Source organism: Plecotus auritus (genome assembly GCF_963455305.1).
Source record: "Plecotus auritus genome assembly, chromosome: 2".
In the NCBI taxonomy this organism is placed as follows: Eukaryota; Metazoa; Chordata; class Mammalia; order Chiroptera; family Vespertilionidae; genus Plecotus; species Plecotus auritus.
In genome coordinates this window covers 107,304,585-107,324,041 of record NC_137771.1, presented here as the reverse complement: position 1 = coordinate 107,324,041, position 19,457 = coordinate 107,304,585, and the positions used below count along the sequence as shown (strand labels likewise).

The window sequence follows — 19,457 nt, the reverse complement described above, 5'->3', positions numbered from 1 at the left end:
ATGTAAGCAGCTGAACATTGCTGGAGAAAAATATCACAATCACAGAATTGGTTTTTAACTGCTTTTAAGTTTATAATAAGCTTGACTCTTTAATACTGCCTTCAATTCTTCTAAATGTTTCTCTAGTAAACCCACTTTCTCCCTTTTCAAGATAACCTCCTCTTCATTTCTTCCATCTCATTTACTCTCAGCTGATGTACCTGCTTCATTGTTCATTAGGAAAATAGAAACCAAATGTCTGTCAAATCTGAAAGCACACTGGCTGTTGCACCATATTCTTTTCCTTCTCTTTTGTTGTTCCTAAGGAAGGATTCCCTGTCAAAATTTAATCCTCTTACTTACAGTTTCAATTTTTAAGGATTTCACTCCTTCAACTATTTCTGCTTTCTCTAGTATTAATTTATTTTTCAGCCAGAGTAGGTAAGTATATAGACATGCACTGGTATCTCCTCTTTAAATTTGTTATAATTCCCTTGATTTTAGCTACTCCTTCAGATGCTATTTTCCTTCACAGTCAGTTTTTAAAAGAATCATCTATCTTCCCTGTATTCACTTCTTACTTCTCATTCAGTCTTTACCCAGTCCAACAAGTCTTCTTTCTCCATTCTACTGACACTATTCTTACTAAAAAATTCAGTGAGCTTATGTTACCAAATCCAATCAGTGTTTTCAAATCCTCATTTGCTTAACCTCACAACATTATTTGACCACTCCTTTCTTAAATAAGACATTTGCTTTTATCCCACAACTCCTGGGATACCACATTCTCTAGGTTTCTTCAAGTTAACTTTGGTTTCTGTTCTCAGTTTCATTTGCTAGTTCTTCCTTATTTATAAACTAGAGGCCCGGTGCATGAAATTCTTGCACTGGGGGGGAGGGGGAGTCCCTCAGCCTTGCCTGCGCCCTCTTGCAGTCCAGGACCCCTCGCTCCTTACTGTCTGCCTGCTCGTTGCTCCTTACCACTTGGCTCGCTGCTCCTTAGCGCTGCCGTGGAGGCAGGAGAGGCTTCTGCCACCGCCGTTGCGCTCTCCACCCATGAGCCCAGCTTCTGGCTGAGCGGCACTCTCCTTGGTGTTCAGTGCGTATCATAGTGACTGGTCATTCTTGTCATTCCACAGTAAGTGTTGCTTAAGCTTTTATTTTATAGACTAGAAGCCTGGTGCACAAAACATGTGCATGGGGGAGGGGTGTCCCTCAGCCCGGCCTGCACCCTCTCTAATCTGAGACCCCTGCAGGATCGGGCCTAAACCAGCAGTTGGACATCCCTGTCACAACCTGGGACTGCTGGCTCCTAACCGCTTGCCTGCCTGCCTGTGTGATTGCCCCTAACTGCTTCTGCCTGCCAGCCTGATCACCCCTAATCGCCTCTGCCTGCCAGCCTGATCACCCCTAATCGCCTCTGCCTGCCAGCCTGATCACCCCTAATCGCCTCTGCCTGCCAGCCTGATCGCTCATAACTGCCCCCCCTGCCGGCCTGGTTGCCCCTCACTGCCCCCCCTGCCGGCCTAGTCGCCCCATGCAGCCTGCTGTTCAGTCATTTGGTTGCCCCTCACTGCCACCCCTGCCGGCGTGGTCGTCCCATGCAGCCTGCTGTTCGGTTGTTGCGTGAGGGCATCCTGACCAATTTGCATATTACCCTTTTATTAGTATAGATAATACTCTTCTTTCCTTCCCCTCTTTTCTTCACTCTCTCTATTCATTTCTTAAATCATGCCATTCTTTCCCCTGCCATCTTTGTGCTAATTGCTCCTAGATTTTTATCTTTAACCTGAATACCCCTTCAAACTCAGATTTGATGTCTTGGGTTTCTTGAAGGCATCTAAATACCAACATTTTAAAGTACTTGTTTAATTTTTTTTGTTTTCAAATGCAATAAAAGACATAAATTATACTCAACCGAATTTATTTGAAATTGGTTTAAAGAGAGTTCAGAACCTTGAGGTTCTTTACAGCTCTTGTTATCAATAACAGTTACTAATGTTGGTGTGTATTTAAGTGGAATGGAATGAGTGTTGTGGTAATAGAAAGGCTGGGGAATAAAATTGTAATATTGCTGCTTTGAGAAAAAAATTCTGTTATGTCCTTTTCATGTAAACTGGTGGTTTGATAGTTTTATTTTCAGTTGTGTTTTTCCTCTCATTTGATTGGTTGAACAAAGAAATTATATGCTGCTATGCATGAACCAGATGGAGTAGCTGGAGTCAGTGCAATCCGAAAGGCAGAACCATCTCTAAAAGAACAGATCCTTGAACATGAGAGCATCGGCTTACTGAGGGATGCCACTGCTTGTTATGACAGGGCCATTCAGCTAGAACCAGACCAGGTAAGATGATGCATGAAAGGCAACACAATGAAAATAACCCTATACAAGGAACTCTGGAAAACTTAGTTCACTACTGTCTCTACCAGTGTCCCAGTGTGTTTGGAAACTATTTCATCATCTCTGAGCTTTTGAGTTTTCTGATTGATAAAAGTAGAGACTTGCATTAGATCTCAAAGATCCCTTCCAATGCCAAATTTCTATGACCTTATATATCCCCCAAATAAATGAGATTATTGCAAAGTATATTTATATTAAACTGTGTATTAAATTACTCTAAAATTTATATAATTTTAGTTTGCTATTAAAAGTATAAGACATGCACCAATTTTTAATAATAATAGTGATTCTCTAGTCTAAGGAACTTCTTCAGATTTCACATGTTCCCTGGCAACATCTGAAACTCTGAAGTGGTCCCTTAGAAGCAATGAGCTGCAATTACACATGGGGATATGGGGAGAGGGGTTGAGACTTGTTGATTTATAATTTTGGCTTAAATTCTTTCTAATCTTAGAGTATTGCTTTTTGTCATATTTGACACGTTCACTTTCTCAGAAGCTCAATGTACAGGTTTTATTTTTCACAATCCATTGTTTTCAGCTTTAAAGAATATTACATAATCCTATTTAACTTTTTTGTTACTAAAGCCCAAAATCTACATTAATAATATTGTGACCTTGAATTTTCATTTTCTGTGACAATATGACAAATAATCTTTAAATAAAATAGTAAAGAGTACTTGTTACTTTTATATTTGATCTGAACCAAAAATTAGACCAAATCTGAAAAAAAAATAAGAAATTTAATTTGAGATTTTAAGGTTGTCTGCATTTAAAAAAAAATTCAGATGTTATATGACATTGATAGGAGGCTCTGCTATATACCAAGCAAGTTGACTGCTAAAGATACATAAGCTCAATGAGGTAAATAGTATTTTTTAAAATAAATATTAAACTGTTTTTTGTTCCCAAGATATATCTGAAGTCACAATTGTTATTTTAAATATTTTTAAATTTTTAGATCATTCATTATCATGGTGTAGTGAAGTCCATGTTAGGTCTTGGTCAGCTATCTACTGTAATCACTCAGGTGAATGGAGTGCATGCTAACAGGTAATATATTTTTTAAAATTATTTTCTTTTGTTGTAGCTTAATGGGGAGTTTTTAAATTAATGAATTGGGTTGACATAATAATTACTAAAGTAATAAAATGTTTTTGTTTTCATGCATTGGAGATAAGCACCAAATAATACTTTTTTCCCTACTTTCTTATAAATTGATCTAGCACTTAACATTTTATCTTCTGTCTAAAGAGTCGTCCTTGAATTAGATCTGCGTTAAAACAGAAACCTTTCAGAATTCACTTACTCCTGGTGAGGCTCATATAGGCACTTCCAAAGGGTGTTTGAGCTCTCCTGCATTATCAGCATTCGTTATTGTCTGTGCTGGGGGGCCTTTGTGACTGAGATGCATGTGAAACACCACTCTACACTGTGTGGGTTGACTTCCCCAAAGGATTGATGAAAAGGAAAGCAGCAACCTTCCTTTCCTAAAAAAAACAAATAATACCAAACAGAAAATAACACTTATGTGTGGCAAAGTGAAGGTCACACGGTTCTAGTTTGGAGTTTCTAGCTCTTAAAGCTGCTATGCTCTGAGACCTGAAAGCCTTGTTCTTTAAATTGTTTACCAAGCCCCAACTGACTTTTCTGGGCAGTGAGATCTGGCCAAAAGGAATAGGATATTAGTTAACCAAAAAGCACACAGGCCACTGTTTTTACTAAGTACAGTTTCTATACATTTCAAACTGTGATTTATAAAGACCACTATTCTGAAGTATCTAAGATCAGAGAAGCTTACTGTTGGCCACATGGATTCCAGCAGTAGAATTTATGAAATGATGATGGAAACTTTGCAGAAGTAGGAAAAGAATAGTTATAAGTTTTAGATGTGTTTCTCTAGATTAGTTGAGAGACCTTATGAATAAAGGGGTTGCAGAAATTTATAAGTTTATCATGGTTCAAGCCACGGTATCAAGTTTCCTTTTGATGAACACTGGACAGTTAGATTCCTTGTCTTTTCTTGGGATCTGATCTGTGAAATGGCACCTCTCAATATTCAGTGAATGATGCTGTATCACATTGAAGCAAATGGTCATTGAGGATATGTGTTTTCAGGGGGTGGGGATACTTGCAATTTAAACAAATATGCTTGACTTACACAATTATTCTTTTAAATGTACTCATTTACCAGGATAAGTTCTCACAGCCTGATCCTCATTATAATTTGGTACATTTTTGGTATAATGCTTGGTACACACACTCTCCAGATAGTAAATCATACTAATTCTCCTCAGATTTTTATTCTAACATTTTGTTTGTCTGGCATCTAGTGATAAACTTGTAAAGTTATTAAAAATTATAGTTTTGAAAATTACATTTTTATTATATTTCTTTTGGCCTCCTTGTTTTTGATTGTTTATGGTGGTACTCATATTTAGAAATTAGAGAATATTCAATATTTATGCTGTTATTTTCTACTAGAGACCTGGTGCATGAAATTTGTGCATGGGGGGGTCCCCTCAGCCCAGCCTGCGCCCTCGGGGGATGTCTGATTGCCATTAGGCCTGCGGGGATTGGACCTAAACCAGCAGTCAGACATCCCTCTTGCAATCCAGGAGGCTGCATGCACCAGTGACCATACTTTTCATACACGTGAAAGGCATTTTGCTATTGTATGGGCAGCTACATTTTTTTGCCCTGATTATAAAAAGTAGTACATAACATGATCCTGCTGAGGCAGTAGTACCATTTTCCCCATCTTATGGGTGGAAAAACTGAAGCAGAGAGAAGTTAAGTAATTGGCTTTGTCACACAGTTATAAGTGTCAGAATCAGGGCTGACCACAAAATGTGCAAGCCAGAGTCCATGCTTGTCATCGCTGCATCATCTGTTTTTTCAGTGTTAGAGTAGCCTTGCCAGGTTTTAATTTTTAAATCTAAGAGACTATTCCCAATATATAGGGCTGGGTCCCTAGGCCTGGCTGGCGATCAGGGCTGATCTGTGGGGTGATCAGGGGGCCCCCGCTGGCACTCGCCTTGGCTGGTGGCCTGGCGCTGCCCGCTGGCTGGCCCCGCCCCCTGATCGCCACTGCCAGTCGCCTCCCTCTTGGGATGCAGATGCTCAATGCAGGAGCTGCCCCATGGTGGTCAGTGTGTGTCATAGTGACTGGTCATTCTGCCATTCAGTCAATTTGCATATTAGGGTTTTATTATATAGGATTTTTAAAAAATGAAATAAAATGAATTTTTTAAATTTCTTTATTGATTAAGGTATTACATATGTGTCCTGATCCCCCTATTCCCCCCCCCACACACACACACTTATGCCCTCACCCCTCTGTTGTCTTTGTCCATTGGTTAGGCTTATATGCATGCATACAAGTCCTTTGGTTGATCTCTCCCCCTTACCCTCACCCTCCCCTACCTTCCCTCTGAGGTTTGATGGTCTGATCGATGTTTCTCTGTCTCTGGGTAATTTATTTGTTACATTTTCTTCATGTGTTTTTCCTACAGAAAGAACAAGGAGGACTTTTTAAAAAATATATTTTTATTGATTTCAAAGAGGAAGGGAGAGAGAGGTAGAAACATCAATGATGTTTATCATCGATTGGCTGCCTCTTGCATACCCCCTACTGGGGATTGAGCCCAAAACCTGGACATGTGCCCTGACTTAGAAATGAACCTCCTAGTTTATACGTCAAAGCTCAACCACTGAGCTACACAGGTCGGGAGGGAGGAGAAGGGAGAGGGCGTAGGGAGAGAGACATTGATCGGCTGCCTCCCACCTGCACCCCAACTGGGAATCAAACCCTCCACCTTTTGGTGCAGGAGACAACACTCCAACCGAGTTACACCAACCAGGGACCAGGGCACCTTTTTTATAATATGGGGATATGTGTACCTTTCATTGTTATTAGTTAATTAAATGGAAAAATGTGCCTAGCCCAGGATCTAGCATATAGCAGATATTCAAATGGTATGATTAATAAAGAAAAAATATGGCAAAAGTCTAGCTTCTTTTATATAGTCATGATCTAAAACAGTGGTTCTCAACCTTTTTTATGCCGCGACCCTTTAATACAGTTTCGCATGTTGTGGTGACCCCCAACCATAAAATTATTTTCGTTGTTACTTCATAACTGTAATTTTCTACTGTTATGAATCGTAATGTAAATATCTGTATTTTCCGATGGTCTTAGGCTTTACATCAGCGGTTCTCAACCTGTGGGTTGAGAACCGCTAGCAGGGTCACCTAAGACCATCGGAAAACACAGATATTTACATTACGATTCATAACAGTAGAAAATTACAGTTATGAAGTAACAACGAAAATAATTTTATGGTTGGGGGTCACCACAACATGCGAAACTGTATTAAAGGGTCGCGGCATAAAAAAGGTTGAGAACCACTGATCTAAAATATCACTAGTTATCTTAGTGTCACTTAAGTAGAATACTTATAAAAAATAAGTACCTATATTATACTGGTTTTACAAACTCACATTAAGTTACTGAAATAGTTTAAGAATAGGTATAGCCGAAACCGGTTTGGCTCAGTGGATAGAGCGTCGGCCTGCGGACTGAAGGGTCCCGGGTTCGATTCCGGTCAAGGGCATGTACCTTGGTTGCGGGCACATCCCCAGTGGGAGGTGTGCAGGAGGCAGCTGATCGATGTTTCTCTCTCATCAATGTTTCTAGCTCTCTATCACTCTCCCTTCCTCTCTGTAAAATATCAATAAAATATATTTTAAAAAAAATAGTTATAGCCCGGCTGGGTGGTTCAGTGGTTGAGCATTGACCTATGAACCAGGAGGTTACTGTTTGATTCCTCAGGGCACATGCCTGGGTTGCAGGCTTGATCCCCAGTAGGGGGCATGCAGGAGGCAGCCAATCAATGATTCTCTCTTATCACTGTTGTTTATACTTCGCTCTCCCTCTCCCTTTCTCTCTGAAATCAATAAAAACACATTAAAAAAATAGGTATATATTTTAGTTAGCTGATTTTATATCCTTTGTTATGCCTTTGACACATCATTTGTCACTTTCTTATGCCCTACTACAGTGTTCTATGTACTCCCCACTTGCTCCTGACCCATTGCATCATCTCCTATAATTTTATCTTAAATTTAACTCATAATCCAAGTTATTGGAATTGATTACCTCTGAATGCATGTATGTTCATTTGGCTTTTATTACTCCTTTACCTTTGTTCAAGTGAAGCACAGAGATAATCTTACAAATACATTTTGTAATTATCCAGGTACTAATTCTGCTCTATTATATGGCTTGACTCAATTCATCACAAAATGGCATTTTTAAAAATAAGTCTTTATAATTTGAGAGAGAGAGAAACAATGATTGGTTGCCTCCTATATGCACCCCAACAGGGGACTGAACCCACAACCTGGGCATGTGCCTTGACCGGTAATCGAACCAGCAATCATTCAGTGCATGGGACTATACTTAGCCAGCTGAGCCACATAGGCTAGGCAAAGAATGGCATTTTTAAATGGCTCTATCACAAGTAATTATTGAAGAAATGTTTTTAGAAAATGGGAAGATTAAAATTTGGGAGATACAAAATACAATATAGTGCAAATACAATAAATAGAACAATAAATAAATTCAGTATATAGAGTATCTAAACTAATGAAAATAATCTTTAAATACCACTTTAAATTGAAATAAATTAAAGGTTAATATGGGTTTCTTTTAATAGGTCTGAATGGACAGACGAATTAAACACATACAGAGTGGAAGCAGCTTGGAAGTTATCACAGTGGGATTTGGTGGAAAACTATTTGGCAGCAGGTAAAATTACTTCTTAAAATGTAAGTTGTTTTAAGATGCCATAAATAGATGTAAGTGTCTAAGCAATCGTCATAATTAATCTCTCAGCTTGTCTTAATAGCTTTGTTTAGTTGTTACAGTAGAATGAAACCATCTGGTCAGTATTTCTTCTGACCATTTTACCAAGTGAAATAAAACTTGTTCATAGACCCAGTTCTCATTCCTTGACTCTTTATTTGTTTTTCAGATGGGAAATCTACCACATGGAGTGTCAGACTGGGGCAGCTATTATTATCAGTCAAAAAAAGAGATACCTCAGCTTTTTATGATACCTTGAAACTAGTGAGAGCCGAACAAATTGTACCTCTTTCAGCTGCAAGCTTTGAAAGAGGCTCTTACCAACGAGGATATGAGTATATTGTCAGGTATTTCAAAGTTTCCATATTTTTTATTCCTGGTCTATAAGTATCATCTGATAGGCTTAGAATGTTTTGATTAGTAAATAACTGATATTATGTTTGTTATCATGCATAGCTAAACAAAATAGCTTTTTCATTCTTTAACTCACAATCACTCTATAGTTTTCCCTTTTTATTTATTTACTAGAGGCCCAGTACACGAAATTCGTGCAGGGGGGGGAGGTCCTCTCAGCCCAGCCTGCACCCTCTCACAATCCTGGACCGCTGGCTCCTAACCGCTTGCCTGCCTGCCTGGTCGCCCCTAACTGCCCCCTCCTCGCCAGCCTGATCGCCCCTCACTGCCTTTGCATGCCGGCCTGATTCCCCCTCACTGCCCCAATCCCGCCCCCCGCCGGCCTGGTCGCCCCTCACTGCCCCCCCCACTGCCAGCCTAATTGCCCCCACCTGCCGCCCTTGCTGGCCTAGTCGATCCCAACTGCACCTCCCTCCCCTCCCCCACCAGCCTGGTTGCCCCTCACGGCTTCCCCGTTGGCCTGGTCACCCCACGCAGCCTGCTGTTCAGTCGTTTAGTCATCCCTCACTAATCCCCCTGCTGGCCTGGTCATAGGCAGCCATCTTGTGAGGGTGTGAGGGTTAATTTGCATATTACCTCTTTATTATGTAGGATTATCATTTTTATTTTTCTAATCCTCACCCAAAGGCATGGTCATTCACTTTTTTGGAGAGGGAGAGGGAGGGAGGGACGGAAGCATGGAGGGAGAGAGAGAGAGAAAAACATCAATCAGTTGCTTCCCACACTTGCCCTACCGGGGGATTGAACCCAAAACCTAGGCATGTGTCCTGGCCAGGAATCAAACCTCCAACCTTTTGGTTTATGGGATGATGCTCCAGCCAACTGAGCAAAACTGGCCAAGGCCATCTTGTAGTTTAAAAAAAATGTTTTAACGTATATTCTATTAATTGGGAAGGCAATTATGAGACTTCTAAAAAAATAACTAGAAAAATCTTACATTTGTCCTGATGTAATTCATAGTTTATTTTTTATACAACTAACTTAAGTAATCTAGACATCTGTGCTTGACACATTGGTCTTCACTATTTATTGATCCCCCTCCCTTCTTCTCATTTAGAAAGACATTTGACATTTCTCCCCCCCAAAATGTAGGCATTACATTACTAGAAAGGAATATTAACTTACAGAGATAAGAAAGAACATGATGGAGAACATTTTAAGTCTGTTAATTCATCTGAAGGAAATAATTAAACATGTTTTAATTGAACTATAATAAATTAAAACAATAAGTAAGCAATTTTTTTTTTAGTTTGAAGAATTTTACTATATTTTTTGTAAGCCCCTTTGGAAACATCTTAATGAAACCAGAGATTAGACCACCAAAATTATTTCTGTTCTGTAGTTGTATTCTTGAATACTGACTGAATCATAGGCTAGTGTGAAAGTATGAGTGATTCCATTACTCTTAGGAAAAAATCAGTTGTATCATTTCTCATTTTTTACTGACATTTACTATGCCAAGTCTTCTTATGGGCAAATATTTATGTTGAGATATAATGGATTCATATTTTCTTTTATCTTCATAGAGGTGATAAAATTTTATTTTCATACATTTGAATTTAGTTTTATATATCATTCTCTAATTTAATTAATAGGAATTTGGGGATCATAGTAAGCACTACATTTTTTTAAGTATTTTTAAAAAATATATCTTTATTGCCCTAACCAGGTTGGCTCAGTGGATAGAGCATCGGCCTGCAGACTGAAGCGTCCCAGGTTCGATTCTGATCAAGGGTATATACCTTGGTTGGGCGCTCAATTCCCAATAGGGGGCATGCAGGAGACAGCTGATTGATGTTTCTCTCACTTTCTTTCCCTCTCTCTTCTCTGTAAACTTCAATAAAATATGTAAAAATAAAATAGATCTTTATTGATTTCAGAGAGGAAGGGAGAGGAAGAGAGAGATAGAAATACCAATGATGAGAGAGAATCATTGATTGGCTGGCCCATGAATGCCCCACATTGGGGATCGAGCTGGGCTAAATATTTAAATCAACATATTATACCCAATATGAAAGGATGTTACTGTGGATATTTACTGAGAATATGTATTGGTTAAAGTTTTTCCAAAGAAAACTGCACATTTTAGATTCTCATGGCTAATTTAATATACATGCATTATATATGAGATTAATAAGCATGAAGATTATATTATTTTAACATTGGCTCTATTTGTCTCTAGATTACACATGTTGTGTGAGTTGGAGCATAGCATCAAACCACTTTTCCATGAGTCTCTTGGTGATAATTCTCAAGAAGATTCTCTAAACTGGGTAGCTCGACTAGAAATGACCCAGGATTCCTATAGAGCCAAGGAACCCATTCTGGCTCTCCGGAGAGCTTTATTAAGCCTCAACAAAAGGTTTTTCCACACTTTGTTTTAAAATGTCAATTATTGTGAATTTAGTATTGTATTTGTATATTACTTGGGGTATTTAGCTTTTCTAATTTTCTCTCTGAATCTCTATTTTTCTGTTTTTAATGGTCAGGGCTACTCTATATAGTTGAAATGAACCTAGAACTTAAGAATTACATGTCCATGCATTATATCTTTTTTTTTAATGTTAAAAAAAACTTACCTGGGGAGGTATAGATATGAGTCATTAATAGGTCTTCATAGACTCATCGGTAAAAATGGAGCACTTCAAGAAAATTAAAAGTATTTTTTTTAGCAAGTCTTTGATTCCTTTGAAATGGTGTATTAAGAATGTTCCATGTTAGAAAGAGGTATTTTAATTGGCATTGAATACACTTAAAAATGCTCTTTCCCTCCTGTTCTGTCACATTTCTTTAGACAAGATTACAATGAAATGGTTGGAGAATGCTGGCTACAGAGTGCCAGAGTAGCTAGAAAGGCTGGTCACCACCAGACAGCCTACAATGCTCTGCTCAATGCTGGAGAATCACGACTTGCTGAGCTGTATGTGGAGAGGGCAAAGTGGCTGTGGTCCAAGGTAATGCCAAGGGAATATCATCATATATATGTATTTTGCAGATTATGTACTTTTTCTAAAAGCCTGAGTGACAGACAGGCTTCACTCTCAATTGAGAACCTTCTTTTTCTTTCACCTTTTTTCATCATTTACATACTATAATTGGGAAGGAACTATTCTTTTTATCCTGAAGTCCCCAAATAGTTTTTCATTTCAAGACTGAAAGTGTAGTTCTTTCAATTTTCACATGTTTTTCATTGTTTTCTTGAGGGAAGTGACCAATTTTACTTTGTTTTAACCTCCTATACGTATAAAGATTATATGTAGTAAGATATCAAAAAATATTTGTTAAATGAACACAACATTGTCCTTATTCACATCTTTGGCAGATAATTAGTTTTTTGTGAACTTGTCAGTACTTACTGTCAAGATTCACTTCCAATTAATCTAGCTTGTTAGGAAGGGCTTAGCTTCAGAACAAAAGTCTCTAATCGTCAGATTAAAGCTACAGTAATGAGAAAAGGGTTTTTTAAATATCTTAACTTGGAAAGCTTATGTCTAAGAGTTAAAAGTTGTTATTTATATATCATCCTCATGTTTGCCACCAGTTTAGTATTAGCAGTAGGTATAGCATGTTCTGAAGTTGACATTTACCAATTATAGTTGGTGCCACCTGTGCCTGCACCAACTTCATGGTGGCTGAGAAAGGACAGGAGGGGAAATGTTTCCCAGACAGGAAGTGAAAGTAATAATTCAGGCTGCACTGGTCAGTGCCTTATCATTTTCTGAGCTAGTGTAATTCTATACGTTGTAATACCTTAAACACAATATGTTAAAAATGCAGTTCATCATCTAATAATTCAGTGCCATTACTCCTCCCATTTTCCCTATTTTTCTAAGTAGAACTCTTACATTCTCTCATCCAAGATATCAGGGCATCATCTTGAACTTCCTACTCTCCCTCACTTTTCACATTCAGTTGGAGACTAAATCTACCGTAGAACAGTCTTTTAAATCATCTCCCTCTTATTTGTCTCTGCTGCTTTTATTCATTCCATTTGTAACCTATAACAATGTTAAATAGCCTTTTGGCAGTCTTACCATTTCTCTGTATACATTACTGCAGTCTGATGTTTCTAAAATTCATGTTGATTAAAATCCTCCCTTGATTAAAATCCTTCAAAGTATTCTGTATGCCTTCAGCATTAAGTCTGAATTCTACAAAGTACAAAAGGCCCTTTGTGATTGAGTTCCAGTCTACTTCTTCAGTTTCAGTAACAAACCCTTTAGGCTTCAGCTAAAACCAGACTACTCGCTTTTCTCCCAATTAAAATTATTTTTCCTTCTACCAAGAACGTTTTTTACTGAATTCTCTGCAGGGAAAATTTATACTCATTATTTAAGACCTAATTCAGATCTTCCTTATTTGGTAACCTTTCCAGACTGATGCTCTTCTCCATTTTCCTATATTTTCAGGTATATTTTGGGGACTCCCTTTACTTTCCCCCATTATGTCTACATATATTCCTCTGTTAATAGCACTTAGCACATTGTGCTGTTATTTTACATAGTCTATTTCTTCACTTGACTGAACTTTTTTAAGCCAGAGATTTGGATTTATTCATTGTTTATCCCCAGTCATATAGATTTATTTTCAGTTCCCAGCACTTTGGTCAACTATAAAATGAATGAGTATATGAATATGAATTCTACACGAAATGAAGGAAATAAGAGCTGAACATTAAATTTAAATGGGTCTACACATAAAATATCTAATGAACTTTAAATCCTAACAATTTTATTTGTTTTTCAAAAGATGGAAATATGTTCTTAAATGTTGTTGCCTTTTTTTTCTTTTTTCTTTTAGGGTGATGTTCACCAGGCACTAATTGTTCTTCAAAAGGGTGTTGAATTATGTTTCCCTGAAAATAAAACTCCAACTGAGAGTAAAGACATGTTAATCCATGGTCGAGCTATGCTGCTAGTAGGCCGATTTATGGAAGAAACAGCTAACTTTGAAAGCAATGCAGTTATGAAAAAATATAAGGCAGGTATATTTATAATACAATTTCAATGAGAAACTCTTTTGTTTTGTTTTTGAAAATGGATAAAATTATTTTAAAGTCCAGATGGAAGAATACACGTATAAAAATAGCCAAGAGCCCTGGACAGTGTGGCTCAGTTGGGTTATCGTCGTCGCATGAAACAAAAGGTCACTAGTTCTATTATAGGTAAGGGCACATGCCAGAGTTGCTAGCTAGATCCCCAGTAGGAGGTGTGCAGAAGGCATCCAATCAGTGTTTCTCCCATTGATTTTTTTTTTCTCTCTTTCTTTCTCTCCCTGTCCCTTCCTCTTTCTCTAAAGCCAATAAAAAAATAATTTTTAAAAATAGCCAAGAAACTTGTTTGACTTTTAGTGTAACTTATATAGCATAAGTATATAGCTGGAGGCACTATTACACTAAGGTAAATACATTCATGAAACCATCACCCAGATTAAGAAGTAGAATATTATTAGCAATTTACAACCCACTCTTTCACCCTCCTTCCCCAAAGTTAGCTACCCTAGCCTAAAAATTTTTGAACAAACACAATAAATACCTTCCTTACTACTAGTTATTAAGATTTACATAGATGGTGTTATGACAGATACTTCTCAGTAATCCATAGGTCAAAGAACAAATTGCATTGAGAATTGAAAAATACTTCGAACTGAATGATAATAAAAATATGACGTGTGATGCTACTAAAGCTATTCTTTTTATTAAAATAAATTTTTTAAAATATATTTCTTTATTGATTTCAGAGAGGAAGGGAGAAGGAGAGAGAGAGATAAACATCAATGATGAGAGAGAATCATTGATTAGCTGCCTCTGCACGCCCCCTACTGGGGATCGAGCCCGCAACCCAGGCATGTGCCCTTGGCCGGAATCGAACCTGGGACCCTTCAGTCCGCAGGCTGATGCTCTATCCACTGAGCCAAGCCGGCTAAGGCTAAAATATATTTTTATTGATTTCAGAGAGGAAGGGAGATGAGGGAGAGAGAGATAGAAACATGGTTGTTGAGAGAGAATCATTGATCGGCTGCCTCCTGCATGCCCCCTAATGGGGATTGAGTGCCCAACTCCAGGCATGTGCCCTGACCAAGAATCGAATTGTGACCTCCTGGTTCATGGGTCAATCCTCAACCATTAAGCAACACTGGCCAGGCAGCTAAAACCATTCTTCAAGGGAATTTAAAATGTTATATGCATGTATTAAAAGAAAATAAAGATTCAAAATTAATGAGCCTTAAGTATTGACCTCAAAGAGTTAGAAAAGGGAATGAAAATTAAAAAAAAAAAAAGAATGTAGAAGTTAGGAAATAATAAAGTAAGAGGCAGTGGCTATAATTTGTGAGGCAGATTACCTGAGAAAGAGAAGTTAAACAGACAAAAAGTTATAGATCTGTATAGGTAGCCCCCGGAATCTTTGATTAAGGGCCATGGTGTACATACATAACTCAAAACCCTTATGAGGCCCAGCTGGAAGCAGCTGCTGAGGAAAGAACAATTATGGGGGAACTATAAAAACAATATTTGGAGGGCAAATAGACCCTTTGATGTAAATTATCAGTGTCAATATTTTGGGACACAGGATCGAAAAAGGTAAAGTGTGACAAGTATATCTGGAGGGCAAACTTAGAAAAATTAGTGTATGTGTTAAAACTTATTAAAAGTCCTAGAGCTACGGTGCACAAAAATCCGTGCAAGGGCACATGCCAGAGTTGCCAGCTAGATCCCCAGTAGGAGGTGTGCAGAAGACATCCAATCAGTGTTTCTCACATTGATTTTTTTGGGTGGGGGTGTCCCTCAACCCGGCCTGTGCTCTCACACAGTCCGGGACCCCTCGCTCCTTACCACCTGCCTGCTTGCTGCTCCTTACTGCTTGGCTCACAGCTCCTTAGTGCTGCCATGGAGGCAGAAGAGGCTTGCCCCACTACTGTTGTGCTGGCCGCTGGCCAGGCATGAGCCCAGCTTCTGACTGAGCTGTGCTCCCCGTGTGGGAGCGCACTGACCACCGGGGGAAGCTTCTGCATTGAGCACCTGCCCCCTGATGGTCAGTGCACGTCATGGCGACTGGTCATTCTGGTCGTTGCACCGTAATGGTCGCTTAGGCTTTTATTATATAGACTAGAGGCCTGGTGCACGAAATTCGTGCACTGGGGGGGGGGGTGTGTGTCCCTCAGCCCAGCCTTAACCCTCTCCAATCTGAGATCCCTCTCACAATCCAGGACTGCTGGCTCCCAACTGCTCGCCTGCCTGCTTTCCTTATTGCCCCTAACCGCTTTTCCCTGCCAGCCTGATCACCCCCTAACCACTCCTCTGCCAGCCTGATTGATGCCTAACTGCTCCCCTGCCAGCCTGTTTTCCCCTAACTGCCCTCCCCTGAAGGCCTGGTCACCCCCAACTGCTCTCCCCTGAAGGCCTGTGTCCCCCCCAACTGCCCTTCCCTGCAGGCCCAGTCGCCCCCAACTTCCCTCCTCTGCTGGCCTGGTCACCCCTAACTGCCCTCCCCTGCAGGTTTGATCGCCCCCAACTGCCCAGCCTTATAGGTCTGGTCCCTCCCAACTGCCCTCTGCTGCTGTCCTGATTGCTCACAACTGCCCTCCGTTTGCAGGCCTGGTCCCTCCCAACTGCCCACCCCTGCTGGCCATCTTTTGGCGCCCATCTTGTGTCCACGTGGGGGCAGCCATCTTGTGTGTTGGAGTGACGGTCAATTTGCATATCACTCTTTTATTAGATAGGAATAGAGGCCTGGTGCACGGGTGAGGGCCGGCTGGTTTTCCCTAAAGGGTGTCCCAGATCAGTGTGGGGGTTCCCTTGGGGCATGGGGCAGCCTGGGCGAGGGGCCTGTGGTGGTTTGTAGGCTGGCCACTCCCCCCAGCGACCCAAGCGGAGGCCCTGGTATCTGGGATTTATTTATCTTCTATAATTGAAACTTTGTAGCCTTGAGCGGAGGCCAGGGAGGGCGGGAAACTTGGCTTCCTCCATCGCTGGGGGTGACCCAAGCCTCCTGCTTGCTCCAGCTCTGTGGCTGCTTCCATATTTGTTGGGTTAATTTGCATACTTGCTCCTGATTGGCTGGTGGGTGTGGCTGGTGGGCGTCGCTGAGGTATGGTCAATTTGCATGTTTCTCTTTTATTAGATAGGATAGTAATTAAGGTCTTTCTCCAAGCTATGGTCTGTGTCCTTGGGCTATGCGTATATGCATATAAGTTCTTAAATTTATACTAAATAGGTCCAGTAAATGTGCATTCATCAGTCGCTGTGAGTAAGCCAATGCACACATCTAGGGTGTGGCTTAGCATACATACGTCGGAAGATTGGTGGGCAAGCCATAAAAGTGCTGCAGACAGAGAGAACCAAGATGGAGGCATAGGTAAACGCTTGTACTTGCTGCCTCCCACAACCACATCAAAATTACAACTAAAATACAGAACAGCTATCATCCAGAACTGTGGCAAAGCTGGATGAGTGGAAGTACTACAGCTAGAGGGGTAAAGAAGAAAGCACACTGAGACTGGTAGGAGGTGCGGAGGCGAGGAACAGGCTAAGTCCGGCACCTGGGTGTGTCACTTTTTTAATCAGGAGGGAGATTGCCACTGCGGAGGCCACCTGGAGGAGTGAGGGGTCCCAGCCCCACACCAGGATCCCAGAGCTAGGAAAAGAAGTCCCTACGGGCCATAAGAACTATGGACTGTGAAAACCAGTGCAGATTGGAGATTCAGCTGTTCCTCCTAAAAGGCTGGCTCCACAAACTGAATTTACAAGCTCCCACTTCCTCTGATTCCCAGTGCTGGGCAAGGCTCTGGGGAACCCAGACACATATGGGGAGAAACTGGACTCTCGGGCATTGGGGCAGGAACTCAGGGGCGGCTTTCTTGCAGAAGGAGGTGCTCCCAGCAGTTATTGTTCCCGTGCTGGTACCTCCCTGCTGCTGGGCTGACTGGCAGCCATTTCTGTTTGCTCCACCCTGGTGATTCCCTGAGACCCCGCCCCACCCAATTTACAACCCCACCCAAGCTGTGTGCAGCAGCTTTTGCATATGAATGGCCTGTCCTGTCTCAGGCTAAAACTCTGTCAAACAAGCTGTAGCTGGGTCAGGGAGCCCCAAACCTATCAATAAATGGCCCAGAAACCAGCACCAGCACCAGCCTGTTTGCTTCACAGCTGGGCCTCACCTGAGCACTTCCAAACCCCAAACAAAGAGGAGGAATCTGCAGATCTCTCTGTAGCTCCTGCTGGATGGCCCCAGGCAGTGGCTGACTTTGCACCTCCTTGGAAACCCAAGAGCCAGTGTACCCAGTGGTCATGTGAGACCCTACCAGATTACAACTCTTCACATCTATAAGCTGGATGGTTTCCTTTTCTGTGTAAAATATTTTTAGTTTAATATTGTCCCATTTGTTAATTTTTCTTTTGTTCCTCTTGCCCAAGGAGATATAGCAGAAAAAATATTGCTCAGAGAAATGTACTAGATTTTACTGCCTACGTTTTCTTCTAGGATTTTTATGGCTTCCGGTCTAATATTTAAGTCTTTACCCCATTTTGTGTTTATTCTTGTGAGCAGTGTAAGAAGGTAGTCTAGTTTAATTTTTTTGCACATATCTGTCCAATTTTCCAAACAGCATTTATTGAATAGACTATCTTTAGCCCATTGTATGCTTGTGCCTCCTTTGTCAAATATTAATTAACTATAAAGATGCGGATTTATTTCTGGGCTCTCTACCCGATTTCATTGACCTATATTTCTGTTTTTTATGCCAGTACCATGCTGTTTTGATTACTATGATCTTTTAATATAGTTTTATATCAGATAGTATGATTCCTCCAACTTTGTTCTTCTTTCTCAAGATTGCTGTTGCTATTTGGGGTGTTTTGAAGTTCCATATACATTTTTGGAATATTTGGTCTAGTTCTGTGACATACACCATTGGTATCTTTTTTTTAAAAATATATTTTTATTTATTTCAGAGAAAAGGAGAGAGAGAGATAGAAACATCCCGATGACAGAGAATCATTGATCGGCTGCCTCCTGCATACTGCCTACTGGGAATCGAGCCCGCAACCCGGGTATGTGCCCTTGACAGGAATCGAACCTGGGACCTTCAGTCCACAGGCCAATGCTCTATCCACTGAGCCAAACCAGCTAGGGCCACCATTGGTATCTTGATAGGCATTGTGTTGAATCTGTAGATTGGGTTGGGTAGTGTGGCCATTGTAAATGATATTAATTTTTTCTATCCATGAACATGTTATATGATTCCACGTGTTTGTATCTTCTTCATTTTCTTTCTTCATTGTCTTATAATTTTCTGAGTACAAGTCTTTTATATCCTTGGTTAAATATATTCCTAGGTATTTCTTTCTTTTTATAGCACTTGTGAATGGGATCATTTTATTTTATTTTATTTTATTTTATTTATTTTATTTATTTTATTTTATTTTATTTATTTTATTTTATTTTATTTTATTTATTTTATTTTATTTATTTTATTTTATTTTATTTATTTTATTTTATTTATTTTATTTTATTTATTTATTTTATTTTATTTTATTTTATTTATTTTATTTTATTTATTTTATTTTATTTTATTTTATTATTTTATTTTATTTTATTTTATTTTATTTTTTTATTTTATTTTATTTTATTTTATTTTATTTAGTTTCCTTGTCTGAGAGTTCATTATTGGTGTATAAAAATGCTACTGGCCTGGCTGGCATGGCTCAGCAGTTGAGCATCGACCCAGGAACCAAGAGATCATCATTTCCATTCCTAGTCTAATTTTAGTGGAAAATTAGATTATTTATTTGAGAGTT

The 19,457-nt window shown here is 39.7% G+C and overlaps 1 protein-coding gene across 8 annotated transcripts in view; it reads left to right on the top strand.

Moving 5' to 3' along the window:
* Positions 1 to 19,457, top strand: part of ATR (ATR checkpoint kinase) — a 168,738-nt gene that overhangs the window by 118,326 nt on the left and 30,955 nt on the right. For all 8 annotated transcript variants that reach the window (XR_013959982.1, XR_013959983.1, XR_013959984.1 and 5 more), the window contains 7 exons: positions 2,159 to 2,323; positions 3,341 to 3,432; positions 8,100 to 8,191; positions 8,418 to 8,595; positions 10,845 to 11,024; positions 11,457 to 11,616; positions 13,463 to 13,642. Coding sequence is in view for 5 of the 8 variants with exons in the window: in XM_080657180.1 (XP_080513306.1) it covers positions 2,159 to 2,323; positions 3,341 to 3,432; positions 8,100 to 8,191; positions 8,418 to 8,595; positions 10,845 to 11,024; positions 11,457 to 11,616; positions 13,463 to 13,642 (1,047 nt within the window). In the remaining 3 variants the exon portion in view is untranslated. The remainder of the gene's footprint in view (positions 1 to 2,158; positions 2,324 to 3,340; positions 3,433 to 8,099; positions 8,192 to 8,417; positions 8,596 to 10,844; positions 11,025 to 11,456; positions 11,617 to 13,462; positions 13,643 to 19,457) is intronic.